We start from the raw sequence: 15223 nt of genomic DNA, 5'->3' as shown, positions 1-15223 counted from the left end.
ATGAAATGAATTAAATGAAATGAAATGAAATGGGTATTTGTAAAGCGCGGTTGTTGCCCAAGGGCGTCCAAGCGCTGATAGAACTCCCTCCCTCTCTCCCTTAAACATAACGAGAATCTGATGAGATTCAGAAAAGATCTGAAAACATGGCTCTTTTCCCTCTAAGTACCCAAAAAATCCTTTCCCCAGGAATTATCACTTCAGCGCCAGGACACCGACTGGTAATAGCGCGCTTTATAAGTGTTATAAATAAATAAAAAATAGAAAGTATGTTTACTGAACAAAAGAGGGGCATGGAAGGGAAATTAATGGTGGACATGGAACAAAAGAGTTTTTAACTGTTTCCGGAACAAAAGGAGATTGGGGTTGGATCTGAGCTTCAAGGGAAGGGAATTCCAATGTTTGGCAGCATTAAGGGAGAACATCCTACCACCAGCTCTTGCTCTATTAATTCTGGGAACTACGGCCAGAAAGGACTCGCTAGATCTAAGATTTCTGGTGGGGTGGAATTGGGTTATAAGTTGGCGGAATGTCCCTGAAATGAGATGGGGTGGTGAGCTCTTGCATTGGTAAAGGTGGTTTCCCTGGTTTGAAAGTCCTGGCGCACACCAGGATGTCTGCCAGTGGGGTGTTGGGACCTCGAGGCGGCCGCATTCTGTGTGCTCTGTCTAGGACGATATCAGCCTCGTGGGAATCCCCCAGTATGTGTTGGAAGAGGCCTTTGCTGAAGGTGAACAGGTCCCGGGTGTCGTCTGTGGTCTTTACTCCTCTGATCCAGATGTTATGTCTTTGGGATCGATTTAAAAGGTCTTCCAGGTGCATACGGATGTCTACATTCTGATCCTGCAGCCGGATTACCTCCTGCTGGAGCATTGTCAGTTCCGTGGCTGTGGTGTTGCTTTTCTCTTCGAGAGTGGCCACTCGCTCCCCAACGCCTTGGACACCCCGGCGAATTTCTTTGATCTCAGAGGCATATTCGGTTTTCACTGATTGGATATCTTCCCTAAGAGTGAGGAACAGCGACTCCAAAAAAGCCTTTGTAATGGTTTCATCTCCAGCTGATGTAGGGTGTTTTGAGGCCTCGGCAGCTATATTAGGGATGGATTGTAAGCGGATGAAAATGTCTTTCAGGGGTTTCACCTTAGTGTTCCTAAATTTGGACATGCTCTACTGCTCCTCTCAGGTGCCCGCCGGTGTGATGTTGGGGGGGGGGTCTGTGGGCTGCCCCGAAGGACCCGAGTCGTCTGACAAGAGACACTTGTCGTCCAGAGGGGCCGTGGGTGTCCCGCTATGTTCTCGCTGGGCCCCCTCTGCCTGAAGCAGGGTAATTGTCTCAGATAGGGAGTGGGGCTGGTTCACTCTTCTCGGTGGCGTCGTCGCCCACTGGCGCCCTCCACAGGCAGTGCCTGGGTAGGCAGCAGGCTCCCAGTATGGAGGGCAAGGGGCCGGACACTCGTAAGCAAAAAGGGGTCTTTGACTGGGGACGCTGAATTTGCTGTTTAGATGTCGACCCTCCACTTCGTGCTCCTTCAATGATGGTCTCTGGTTAAGCTAGTCTTCCGAGGCAACCGGTTTTCGAACCATTAAGGCTGGTCCACTGCGTTGTGGTCCTTCTCGTGCTCTTCTTGTGAATCTGCTGGGGGGTATCCGTTGTGGCCTGGAGTGATGCCGTCTGGGCCGTTACCTCTGCGTCGGCCCTAGGGGACAAAACTGAACTTCGCTCTGAAGCGAGGGTAAAAGTCCACAGCCCCCAGCCGTGAGACGGGGACACCTGCTCAGAACCTCGAGGGGTGGAAGGTGTAGGCGTACATGCAAGGGCCCCCTTGTCACTTCGATGCCCCACCGGCACCACACAGCCCTCAATCAGTCACTGGCCGGGGGATAACGGGGTGCAGTAAGAGTTCCTCCCCCAGTGATTTGTCTCCCACGGTGCTGAACCACTAGGTCTCACAGGTCAGCTAAGTGTCTGGGCCAAGTCATTTTGAGCCTCTCACCATGTGCTCCATAGCTCCCGCTAGGCTCCAGGGATGTCCCCTCCGCCAGCTCCTCCTGAGCCTCGCCTCCGCAGTATATTCTCCATCAGCCAGTATGGGCCCACCAAGACCTGCGCCACGTAGGCGGCTGCCCCGATCGGTAGGAGAGGGTCAGTGTGCTGAGGGGAGCCGCGCCAGTCTGGCCTTCAAGTGCAGGCGATCAGTATCGGTGTCAGGGCCTGACCTCTGAAGCTGTGGCTTCACCTAGGCTGCAGCCACATTCTGTATAGCCGCAGCGGGCTCACTCCCTACTCCAGGCCAGGGATCTGCGCGGCCTGGTGCATCGGCAGAGCCAACAGGCCACAGGCAGCACTCTACCCGCGCCCGGCGGCGGATCTTGCAGCACTCCCGGTTTGGCCTTGTGGGGTGTCCAGAAGCCCCTCGGCCGAGCGTTCCCTCTTCTGCAGCTCAGGGGGCGGAGCGGGCCTCTACCATAGCCCCGGTTTCGGCTTCACCATAGCGCCGCGTCCCAGTGCCGGGAGGGTCACCGGACAAGTCGCTGGTTCCGAGGTGGCCAGGAGAGAATTAGCTGGCCTCGATGGTTCTGAGCCACGGACCACGGATTTGTTGGAGCCTCCCTGTCACGGGGAGGCTGGAACCGTCTCCCGGTGGCCTCGATAGAATGCCTGTTTCCGCTCCCTCCGCCTGATTTTCGGGCTCAGTTTGGGTCCTGTGTGTTCCAGGCCAGGTCCCGGTGTCACCTCAAGCTATGTTGTGCCCTGGAAGGGCCAAGCTATGCCGATCTGGGAGGCAGCGGGCAGGAGCTTCTTGGCCATGCCCCTAAACCTTCCTTTTAAATATTTAAACGCCTCACCTAATTAGGCCATATTACTCATATGGCAAGGTGCATGGTATTTAAAAGTAGGACATGTAAAAGAGTAATGTTAAAAAAGCTCTTATAGCGAAAAATCCCTAAAGGAAATTTTAATAGTAGCAGTGTTGGCTGTTCCATAGTAATAAATATTTCGGGGACATGACTTTAAAAAAACTGTGTTTGCCCTGGCTGATGTCCCTGGAAACTAAATCTGCATTTTGTTCTTTCACTTGTTCCAGCCAGTAATTAGCATTTTAATACGCATACATGAGGTGTGAACTTGCTCCCAGGACAGTGACAAAGGCCTTGGATGTGGGGAGGTGTTTTGTGCCTGTGACGGGGTGGTCTTTTAACTGAGCTCAAGGACGTGATTAACTTCAAATAATCCTACCCTATCACAAGCAGATGTGGCTAACACTCAGGCCCTCAATTATCTCTCCAGTCACTTCACCCTCCATCAGAGTGGGGGCATATTCATCAAACTTTCACGCAACGTAGCATGCCACCTTGCTTGTGAAAGGGCCGGAATGCACCTTGTTCAACATTATATAATGCATTTCAGTCCTTTCCTTACGCTGGTGCTCTTTTTGCTGCTTAGTGCCAACGCAAGCACCCTTGCGCCATGGTTCAAAGGTGCCTGTTTTGAAGGCAGGATTGTTATTGTGCAGGAAGGCGCCCCTTCCTGCACAAAATCAATCCTCAGAGGTATTTTCCTCTTTCTAAGTATGCTTCAAAATGCAGCACAATTAGAAAGAGGAAGCAACAAGGATAAATAAAGACATTTCTCCTGGTTACGCTTCCCCTGGGGAGACTCAGCATTTTGACGGATTCCCTGGTTTACCATTGTTGGTAAACCTGGTAATCCACCAAAATCCATGGGTGGATGCATGGGAACACCTACGCTCCACCCATGGAACGGTTCCCTAAGTCAGAGTAACACAACACAGCGAATTGCGCTGTGTTACATTACTTCAGATTTATCAAGCCATGCAGGGCCATGCAAGGTGGCCTTGCGTGACTTGATAAATCTTACTTTAGGGTTGCGTCGCCCGTGCGCAACCCTTGCGTGGCGCAATAGCGACAAAAGATATTGATAAATATGGGCCTGAGGTTAATATGTCTGCATGGATAAGTATGTGCATTGCACCAGCAAGGGTGTAGTTGACTATGCATTAAAAAAGCAGCAAAGATCCGCCCATAATGATTATCATAGCTTTAGGGTAAGCTTAACAGTGTGAGTGGCAAATACTACTGCAGTAATCGGAAGGTAGCCTGTTTGTTGTTGACAACACAGTGTCAGACGGTGACAGAGTTTCAAGATCTACTTGACAGGTCGACTGGGGTTTTTTCATATGAGATTTGGGACACACCTCAATAGAGGGAAATAGACTGCCAAAACAATTTGTGTGTATAAACTCTGTGGTTGCTGGAAACTCAGCTTTGTTCTAGCAGACTTCTGTCTCTGAGTTTGTTAGAAGTACAGGGACTGCCTCCAACTAGATTTTAGTGTGGGATCTTGAAGGATAATAGGATTAGGATTAGGATAGTACACTCCCCACACACCCAGACCCCTTGGAGCTCCTGAAAATGCTGAAAGTGGGTAGGGTCAACCTTGGGAACCTTTACCCCATTGGTTAGGGTGCCCCCAGGGTCAATCTCACCCAGTAGTTCATGCCGGGCATAAATGTCTCATCTCCAAACACCAAATATAGAACAATCCTGGACCTCAGGAATATCATAAGAGGACTGAACATGCTGTCTGCAACCTTATAACAGCCCTGGAGGATTGGACCTGCCCTCTTGCATACAAATGTCAAGGAAGTGAACTACAAGGGTCATACGACTGACCTCCTGTTCAGGCTACAGGGATACAATAAGTTCCAAGAGGCATGCCTGTTACAGTCCAGCTGACCAGTGGCAACTGGACCGGATCTGGACCCTACTGTTGGTCTCCGCATTCCACCCTTGGAGTCTCTAAGTGCCTCCTCTGATGTCCTGGGGGTTTTAGAAGTGGACTCCTGGGATTGATTGGGACTTAAAGGACTAAAGTCAAAAGGTAAAATCTTTGACAAGGATGAACATGGTTAGTGTATGCAACCTATCATTGACCCTTTGTGTGAATGTTTATGTTATTTGTACTTAAAACTTTAAAATGTCAAAGCTCCAATTCCTCTTATTGTATTTATGTCATTTTTGTATTGTTGTGTTCACTTAATTGTACTCTATGTGTCTAATACGTTTTGGGATTTTTATTTTTTTGACTTTATCACTGTTTAGAGTGCACTGTAAATACTTTACAAATTGCCTCTAAGTTAAGCCTGGATGTTCTGTGCCACACAAACCAAGGGGTTCAGCTCAGGTTTATTTAGTGACTTTAGTGGTTCACCCTGGCAAGGAATGTGATTTTTACATGAGGTGGAAACTTACCCACCTCAACTAATAACTCAATGTCTTACTCTCTCCTTGAGAAAGGGCCTTTGTGCCTTCTCCCATTGACCTTAATGTTGAGTTTTCTCCATTCATCCCTGAGAAGTATTTGCGGTGTTAAAAATGTTAGACATAAAGTCTGTATCTGGGACATCTGTATGTTTTGTCAAATATTTTGTTAATGTTGCATTCTAATTTTGTCTGTCAATTTCTTTGAGAGGTGTTTTTTTTCCAAAATGTTAACTTTTGATGGCACAACAAAATGCTGGACGCATTTTAAAAGCTTAGAGCTGTGACAAACAACTGATTTTATTTATTTAATTAAATTTTATATCATGGTTTTATAAAGTGAGATTCAGGGTTGAAAGTTAGCCAGTGAGCTCAACAGGGAAGGTGGAGTTAACTCCTAAACAGTACCACAATATAACTGTTATTATTAAAAGTTGTGTAAGAATGGTTGGTCATTGGCAGGAAACACTTAAAATTACTTTCTGAGAGTCCACCTGGAACAATGGATTAAGGCAAGGTCCTCGAATTATGGGATTCTGCGACTGTGGCATTTATTAAACTCTCTCGAATGAGAGTCACTCATACATCCTCCCAAAATATGGTAATTAAACAACACAGGAATAAGGTTACTATAAGGTTGGTTCAGACATGAGATTTACCGTTTTCGTTAGATAAGAACTGTGAAAATCCCACCCTGCAAGTGTTGTCATCTAGCTATGGGTTTCCCTAAGAAGGACAGTTACCCTCACTTACTTGTAGTGGCATGCTTCATCATCAAGCACCTCCTTGCTGCAACCATCATTTTGGTACATACCAGGATAACTTGTAAGCACTTAACAGGATGAAGAATGAATTAACACTTAAAAAGTCTATTTCATGCCATTACTGTGAGATAGAGAAAGCCTGCCCTTCTTTTTGATATAGATCCTTTCGACGAAGAAATCTTTGGGTTTTAAAATGCATCCAAGAAGGACTTAAGATAACCTCTTTATTAAGTGCCCATCCTCGACACGGATGACAGTAGTGCCCTAAAATTATTCACTTTTCAGTTGATAATTACTGTATTTACGTCTGAAAGTGAGAGTAATAAGGTGAAATTTGCAATCAGATAATATAAATGTGAGCGGAATTGACAAAAAGTGAAATAATAGTGACAGAATCCGGTGTGGCGAGTAATTGGGGAAGCTGACTTCTTAGACCTGTTTGCATCAGCTGCCTCTTCTAGGGCAGGACAAGCTTTCTGGGAACTGGAGCGAGGTGGGGCGGGGGGGGGGGGCAGGGGACTCCTGAACTTTGAGGCAACTAGGAGAAGGATAGGGAGTTTATAATTCATTATGAAGTAACATTTTAAAAGGTTTAGGTCACGACAAAAGTATGACGTACGTTCATGCAATAATATTAATAATGTTTCTTTTAAGTGCTTGTGCTAAACACTTCTGTAAATACCAAAAGGAGGAAATGCGAAGAGGTTGATCATAAGTAACACATTAAATAAACGTATAAAGGTACTCTTGGCGAGACAGACTGAGCCAGCCAGCCTTATATCAGACGGGAACTGATTCCGAAATCAAGTATTTTTATTTTGCCTCGCTATCAAGCTGACACATGAGTGTTGTAAAACACTCTATAAATATACAAAAACGAAGCAAAAATAGAATGAAAGGAGAATTCTGTCACAATATCAATGTATAAGTCCTCCTCAAGTGCTTTGAACTGAACATGGCGATAAACAAGAACTAGCCTTTGCAATGCAATAGGTCTTGCATTTGCAAGAGTTCAAGCTATTAACATTGTAAATGACAATTCTATGTCAGGACCGGAGGCTTCAGATTATGCTATATCTTCCTTCGCTTTATTAACATAAAGACTCCACAGCAGCTTAGGAAAAGATATAATAAGAACAAAAAAATGCTTTAAACATAAAGCATTGACGTAATGTTCAACAAATCAAACAACAACTCCCAAGAGTCTCTTTGCATAACAATAGTCCATAGTCCTTCCACACTGTCCATCATCACTATATACCGGACTTCTCATCATCTTCCCCCTCTTTCTTCGCTGCTCCCGCAGCCAGATAAGTGCTTTCCTATATTTTTCCCTTTTTCATTGTGATTGATTGTCTTGTGTACGATCATTTGGGGGACTCATTGCATGGTTTATTCCCTTACAGAGTCCCCAGTTGCGGGAACGTTCTTCGTTCCTACGCGACTTTATTCCCACTTGTGTGCGGTGTGTACATAGACCGCAAGGGGGCGGCCTGTCGTCTCGCCGACCCTTCGGCGCGCCTCCGCAGTGCCAGGAGCCGCGCCGTGGAGTCTGCTTGCGCAGGAGCCAGCCCTCGCGTACCCCTCTGACACCTGGTGACCCAGGTCTGTAATTTACCCACTTTTGACGCCCGCTGGGGTCTGTATAGCGGCTCTGACCGCGTGAATCACCTTCGGGTGGCTTTTGTGCACCTCTTTACCCGAGTGTGGCCTAGCGCGCTTGAGGGGTACGTAGACCCGGTCCCGGCGAGGAGGGTCTGCGCGCTTGGGGGTTGGTGCAGCCCACCTGCCACGTCAGTTGGCCCAAAGCGTGATCGCAGCCGCTTGGCCTGCCCACATTCGAGAACTTTCTCGGTTGCCGCCCTCTTGGGTGCCCCGCATTTGCCCTTGGTTCCGAGATGGAAGGGGAATACGAGGAAGAACCCTGCCCCTATCTGCAGGACCACGAGTTTTATCAGGCGGTGGACAATTCCATCTATCGCTGCGTGACGGAGGTGGTAGGGCCCATGGAGGACCGCCTTTCCGCCCGCATCGTGGAAGAGTGCGCGAAGCTGGCAGCGGCGCATGTGCCTCCGTCCCCCGAACTCCCGGGGACGTCCGGCGGGTTGCCACCCGCCCCGAAGAGGCCTTGTAAGGAGGGGCCATCATCGGAGGCCCAAGGCGTGGACAGGGGCGCTTTCGAGCATCTTCGTGACGCCTTCCTGGCTAAAGCGACGGCGGTGCCCCCTGCACCCTTGGTGGACCCTAGTACTTCGGGCGACGTGACTACGGCGCCCGCCTCCCCGATCTACGACTCTCCGGACACGGATGACGACGGGGAGTCGACCCGCTCTTGGCTCCCGGCGCCTTCGGCCAAGGAGATGCCCCGGGATGAGTCGGGCATGCTGGACCCGGACGAGATTGTCCACCCCCGATCCGCGGCCTGGGCTCCGGGGGAGACGGTGGCGAAGTTTGTTGCGGGCAGACTGCGCAAGCCCCTAGAAAAGGAGGCGAGGGGTTGCCTACGTGGGGAGTTCCCTCGGCCAACTTTGGAAGGGAAAGTGGCCATGACGCCGGAATTGGACCCCAAGATGGCCACCTTCCTGGCGAAGTTTATGAAGGACCCCAGGAAAGGGATTGACCGGTCCTGGCGGGCCTGCCAGGACAAATTGTTGGATGCGGTCGGGCCCGCCACGAAGATCCTCGACTTGGCGGAGGAGGCTCGAGCGAATGGCACCGCCATTTCACCGGAGGTGCTCTCGAATTGGGCCCAGAGGGTGATCGTGTTCTTGGGCAACGCCAACGGTGCCCTGTCCACTGAGAGGCGGCGTTCGCTCCTGATCAAGCTGGATCCGAAGCTGGGGGACCTGGCCTCGTCGGAGGCGGGTGCTGTGGCCCAGGGTGGCCTCTTCGGCGAGCCTTTCATCCGCGAGCTGGGCAAGTTTGTGAATACGTTCACGTCGCTGGACAAGGCCCAGTCTAGCATCAAGAGGGTGTTCCACCAGCGTTTCTCTGGAGGGGCCGGTCGCGGTAGGGGCCGCGCGATCGGCCGTGGTCAGCAGACCAACAACAAGGGACAAGGCTCCGGAAGAGGTCAATACCAGACCTCGGCCAACTACACCAACTTCTACCCCACCAGGGGACAGCGCTTCGGTGGCAGAGGGTTCAAGAAGAACTCCGGACAGGGAAATGCCCCCGGTAAGTGTACTTTGCTTGGATCAGGTTCCGATTGGGGGGCGGCTGGCAAGCTTTTACGGGGAGTGGGAATTGCTCACTGCCGACGCTTGGGTTTTGCAAACTGTAAGAGGTTTCCATATCGAGTTTTACGACCAGCCAACTCAGGCAAGGCCCCCGCGCCCGATGGTTTTTTCAGAATCCGACGCGCGATTGATAGACGGAGAGGTCTCGGACTTGCTGCGCAAGGGAGCCATTCGTCTATCAACGCGCCACCCACATGGGTTCCTCAGCAACGTCTTCTTAGTAGACAAGACGGATGGGGGCAAGAGGCCTGTGATCAATCTCAAAGAGTTCAATGGGTGGTTGGTCTACCGTCACTTCAAGATGGAGGGGATCCACCTCCTTCGAGACGTGCTCCTCCCGCGGGATTGGATGGTGCGACTGGATCTCAAGGATGCCTACTTGGTCGTTCCCATCCACCCCCCTCATCGTCGCTTCCTACAATTCCTGTGGGACGACAAGGTGTTCGAATTCACCGCCCTGCCGTTCGGTCTTTCTTCGGCCCCGTGGTGCTTCACGAAGGTCCTCCACCCGGTGGTGGAGTTTCTCAAAAGTCAGGGGGTCCGGATGCTAGTATACTTAGACGTCATCCTCCTCATGGGGCAGTGCCCGGAGGTGCTGGCGGGCCAGCTGCGCCAAGCTGTCGGCCTGCTTCAGAGACTAGGGTTCGTCATCAACGGCTCCAAGTCGGTTTTGGTTCCCACTCAGCAGATCACCTTTTTGGGTTTCGTGGTGGACTCGGTACAGGCGGTCTTGAGCCTGCCGGGTCGGAAGGTCGCGAAGATACGACACCTGCTTCGGCAGACGATCGCAAGGGATCGTAGGTCACTGCGCCATATCGCCAAGGTGGTGGGCCTTCTCTCGTCCTCCATCCAGGCGATTTACCCAGGCCCGCTGCACTACAGGGCTCTTCAGCGCTTGAAGGCGCAACATCTGCGCCGTGGGATGAGTTACGATCAGTGGGTTCCCCTCACGGAGGAGGTGAAGGAGGAGATGTCATGGTGGCTGTCTCACATGGAGGCATGGAATGGTCGAGCGATCTTCGGTTCGGCTCCGGACCTGATCATAGAGTCCGACGCCAGCTGGGGCGCCGGTGCGGGGATTTTTCCACCGGCGGCGCCTGGTCGTCAGAAGAACAACAATTGCATATCAATTGTTTGGAGCTCCTTGCGGGCTCCTTCGCGGTTCGCTGTTGGACCAAAGATTCGGTCAAGGCTTGTGTCCTGGCAGAGTATCTGCCAGGCCAGTGCAATCAGGTAGCGGATTGGCACTCTCGACATCTCAGGGACGCCAGCCAGTGGAAACTGGATCCGGAAGTCTTCCGGTGGCTACAATCCCTCTGGGGCCCCTTCTCGGTGGACCTCTTTGCGTCCCGTCTCAACCACCAGCTGCCGCGGTTTTACAGCTGGAGGCCGGACCCTCTAGCGGAGGCCACGGACGCGTTCTTACAGGATTGGAGTCGGGAACAGCCGTTTGCGTTTCCCCCGTTCTTCATGATCATGCGAACGGCGGCTCAAATACGCCGCCAGGGTGCGGAACTGGTGTTGGTTACACCGCTGTGGAGGTCTCAAGTATGGTTTCCGGTTCTTCTGGAACTTTCTTGGGATTTTCCAATCCTACTCCCCCTGTTTCCTCTGCTCCTGACGAACCCGGATCAGGAACCTCACCCTCTCGTCATGCAGAATTCTCTCCGCCTCGTGGCGTGGAGGCTCTCAGGAGACGCTGGGCGCTCCCGGGCCTTTCGGGGTCGGCTGAGCACTTGCTCTCCAAAGCATGGGCCGATAGTACGACGAAGCGTTACAGATCCGCTTGGCTTAAGTGGATGCGTTGGTGTTTATGAAGGGATCTGGATCCCATGGTCGCAGGCCTTGTTCCCGTGCTGAATTTCCTAGCGCATTTGGCCGACAAGGGTCTAGCGTATAGGACGATCAATGCTATTCGGTCGGCGATTTCTGCTGGCCCTGATACCATCGATGACCATGCGGTAGGGGAACATCCTTTTGTGTGCCGGCTTCTGCGAGCTATTCGCCTCGCGCTGCCGCCAGAGCCCAGGTACTCCGTCCTTTGGGACGTCAATTTGGTTCTGAATTTGTTCCTGTCGTGGCCGGCCAATTCCTATCTGTCTCTTAAAGAGCTGTCGGCGAAGTTAGCCATGTTGTTATGTCTGATTTCTTGTAGGCGCGTCTCGGACGTGCGCGCGCTGGATGTCTCTGCACGCATTTTTTTCCCGGATGGGGTTACTTTTACCGTGGGCCGACGCACTAAGACGTCGTCGCGTTCCATTTCTTATCCAGCCTTTCTTGACACTCCTAAGTTGTGTGTCGTGCAGTGCCTCAAAGCATATGAGGACCTGACCTTGGATCTGCGCCCTCCGGGCGAACGTCAGTTGTTGATTGCCCTGCAGAAGCCACACAAAGCTGTCTCCTCCCCCACTATTGCTCGGTGGGTGCGCTGGGTCATGCAAGAAGCGGGCATCAATACTTCTCTCTTTGGAGCACACTCCGCCAGGGGGGCCATGGCCTCTAAGGCATTCTCGGTGGGTGCTCGTCTGGAGGACCTAATGCGAGCAGCGGATTGGTCCTCGGATTCCACCTTCAAGAGGTTTTATTTTAAGCCGGTGGTGGATTTGGCTCAGTTGGTGGTAAGTAAGCTTTAAACTAGCATAATCTGAAGCCTCCTGTCCTGACATAGAATCGAAATTTGCCTAGCTTACGTAACGGTAAGTTTCAATTCTATTAAGGACACGGAGGCGAGGATTATCCAACCCAGGCCACAGTGGTGTCTCTACCCACCCGTATGGCAGTAAGTAAAGCGTTTTCCTTTACATTGTCAGTACTGTGTTAATCACTGAATGCTCCTCGCCTTGTTGTCGCATTCCTGGGCCACCTCGCTGATGCTGTTCCTTTTTTGACAGGCAACGACGGTGCTAAGCAGGACCAATGAGGCTCAAGCGTGATCTGCGCGAAGAAAGAGGAGGAAGATGATGAGAAGTCCGGTTATATAGTGATGATGGACAGTGTGGAAGGACTGTGGACTATTGTTATGCAAAGAGACTCTTGGGAGTTGTTGTTTGATTTGTTGAACATTACGTCAATGCTTTATGTTTAAAGCATTTTTTTGTTCTTATTATATCTTTTCCTAAGCTGCTGTGGAGTCTTTATGTTAATAAAGCGAAGGAAGATATAGCATAATCCTCGCCTCCGTGTCCTTAATAGAATTGAAACTTACCGTTACGTAAGCTAGGCAAATTTCGATTCCTTTTATGTATCTGTTTTGATAGTTAAAACATAAATAAAAAGCATTGTAATTTTAATGCCAATAGCTCAAACTTTGTAAATGCAAGACCTATTTAATTTCAAAGAAGCAGCCACCATTGTCACAAGCTGCTTGGAAATTGAAAGTGCGCATGGCGCGCTGAATGTTGCAGGAAAGCAGGTTATGCCTGCTGTAGGAGAATCTCATTAAAGAAAATAATGCTTATAGACTAAATAAGACATATTGTGTAACAACAGAGGTAAAACAAATGAAGACAAGGCGGTACTAATGAAGGACTAACCAGCCTATTAACAAATCAGAAACCAGCATTGACAAAGTACATTGACACAAGCCAATGACAAATATGGGTGGAGAGTGGGCGGGGCTTCAAGTCTATACTCTAAGACAGCATGCCTCGCAGAGCAGCGCATACGCTGCCCAGGCTCGACCTGAAAATGCAGATAAAAAATGCCAACTCATTATCTTTTTCCCTTGACTTTACAAATAGCGAAGGTGAGGATCGAGGGGCAAGTGAAGAAAAGAGATAAGTGACACGAGAGACAAAGTGAGGACGAGAGAGATGTGTGGGGTATGAGTTGAGGCCAGCTGTGAGAGTGAATGCCATTTGTCAGGGAGAGCTTTGGGTGCAAGAGTGGGCATTCAGTGTGAACGTGTATAAATGGATGCCTCGTGCAAAACTGGTCATGGGTATGAGAGCAAGGGCCTGGTGCGAGAATTGGTGCCAGATGTGAAAGTGGATGCTGGGTGGGAGGGAGAGTATGGATGAGTGATGAGGGAGTGTGGATGGGCTGAGAGTGAGCAAGAAGGAGAGTGTGGGTAGGAGTGAGTCTGGCTGCGTGCATGGATGTATGTGGTTGTTATATAACAAAAACCAAAAGCCAGTGGAGCACTATAGAGGGTCCATGGCAAAGACATAGCTAAGGTGGGATTTGAGGGAAGCTGGGTTCTAAGAGTAAAAGTGGATTGTTACTGCATCATGATATAGTGTTCTATAAAGCTTTGTGTCTTCAGCTCTTTCCTAGATTGGACCATGATTGGGGTAGTACTGATGACATTGGTGATGTTCCAGGTGCTTGGTATATAAATGTAGAAGGCCTGTTGCCAAGTTTTTTTTATCTTTTTTGTATTTCTCTGTCTCCAGGCTAATGGTGCCTTAGCAGTGGGTGTAACGTAAACAACAGAAGGCAGTGACTAGTGAGCCTCTCAGCCAGATAGGCAGAGCTGGCTTTGAAGAGGGCGCAGCTGGGTTTGAAGATGGCGAGGGCTTGCAAAGGCAGTGAGTGGAGTTCCATCAGGGTGTGAGTGGAGTGGTTATATTTCTTTACGCTGCTGCATGTAGGATGAACATATGGGAAACAGATGTACAGTAAGGAAGGCTGGTGAAAAGGGCATTGCCACCATTCAGGTGCGAAAAAACGGGGGCTTGAACAGCAATTTTGATTCCACTTTCAGAAGGAATGGTTTCACTTTATTTCTAGCAGAGAGAACTGGTACTAAGACATCTTTGTTTTCTTGGCAGTGTGTTCCTTTAGGGTGAGATCAGTCAGTCCAATGTCCTGGCCTCATGTGAAAGTTGGGGTTCAGATCTGTATATGCTCCTGCTGTTGAATAAGGTGTGGACTCGTAGTGCCGGAATTCTATCGTACTGTGGTGGGATTAAGAATAGACTTCTGCTGGACTTCCAGAACTGGACGAGCTACAAAGAATGGTTAAAGCGCTGCACAGCTGGAGCAGAGGAGACTTTCAAACACAGTTCACGTTTAAAGATTTATAGCAGATAAGGATGCAAGACTGTTTGGTTTGGGGCAAGTAAGAGAATGCAGTAAAAAAAGATGGGGAGAGTCAATGAGCGGCAAATCAGAGAAAGGGGGCAAGAGAATGTGCTATAAGTGAGGGTTGATCAGTGACTCAACATACAACATCTAGCTATGCAGACAGCATGTCAATGCAACATAAACGGCCACAGACTTGTTTGGCTTGAGAGCTGTTGGCTCTCAATTTGGAACCCGCTAACCCTCTAGCACCCCCGATGATTGGCCATGTCGCCCCCGTACCCCGCTGCATCCCCGGCCTGGGATCACAGCAGCCTTACCTTCATCAGCCACAGACCCGCAGATGGTGCCCAGCACTGTGGCCAGCAGGAGCAGCGCCTTCATGGTTGCAGCCAGAAGCTCCTCCGTGCCACTGGACAACTGACCCTTCTACTGGCCGGTGGCTCTGCTCTTCAATAAGCCTGCCCTCCACCCACTCCTTTCCTCTCTGCCCCCCACCGCCCCCTTCCGAAGCGTCCCCTGCCAGGGCCTGCCGCCCCCTTCACCTCCTTTCCTGTTTACACACGCTCTCCAACTCCACTCGACCCTGGGCTGGCCGCCCTCCCCCGCCACCTCCTTTCTACTTCTGCACTCACTGCCTGTCCTCGAACCCTCCTGTCCTATCTGCACAAACTGCTCATTGGCTTCACCTCTCCCTCTACCTCCAGCCGGAACCGAATGGCCCCCTTTAGGGCCTCATGCCCCGGTTCCACTGCACCTGCTGCGTATGCGGTACCTGCGCCCCTCCCTGCTCTTGTTTTTCATTCAGAAGTGACTGATCATCATCGATAATCAATGAGCATCCGAACCGGGCCGCGCCACCGGGTGTTGGCTCCATGCCAGGGCATCTTGCTCACACGCAGACAGTTATAT

The 15223-nt window shown here is 50.5% G+C and overlaps 1 protein-coding gene across 1 annotated transcript in view; it reads right to left on the bottom strand.

Annotated features, from left to right (window-relative positions):
* The window catches only part of VTN (vitronectin), an 85072-nt gene extending 70183 nt beyond the window's left edge, over positions 1-14889 (bottom strand). Inside the window, exon 1 of the mRNA XM_086955174.1 lies at positions 14632-14889. Coding sequence (XP_086811300.1) covers positions 14632-14695 — 64 coding nt within the window. The 5' untranslated portion in view covers positions 14696-14889. The remainder of the gene's footprint in view (positions 1-14631) is intronic.
* Between the last annotated feature and the right edge of the window lie 334 nt (positions 14890-15223).

Source organism: Lissotriton vulgaris, chromosome 2_1 (genome assembly GCF_964263255.1).
Source record: "Lissotriton vulgaris chromosome 2_1, aLisVul1.2, whole genome shotgun sequence".
Lineage (NCBI taxonomy): Eukaryota > Metazoa > Chordata > Amphibia > Caudata > Salamandridae > Lissotriton > Lissotriton vulgaris.
Note: the sequence above shows the minus strand (reverse complement) of the source record. Positions and strands in the feature narration are given on the sequence as shown.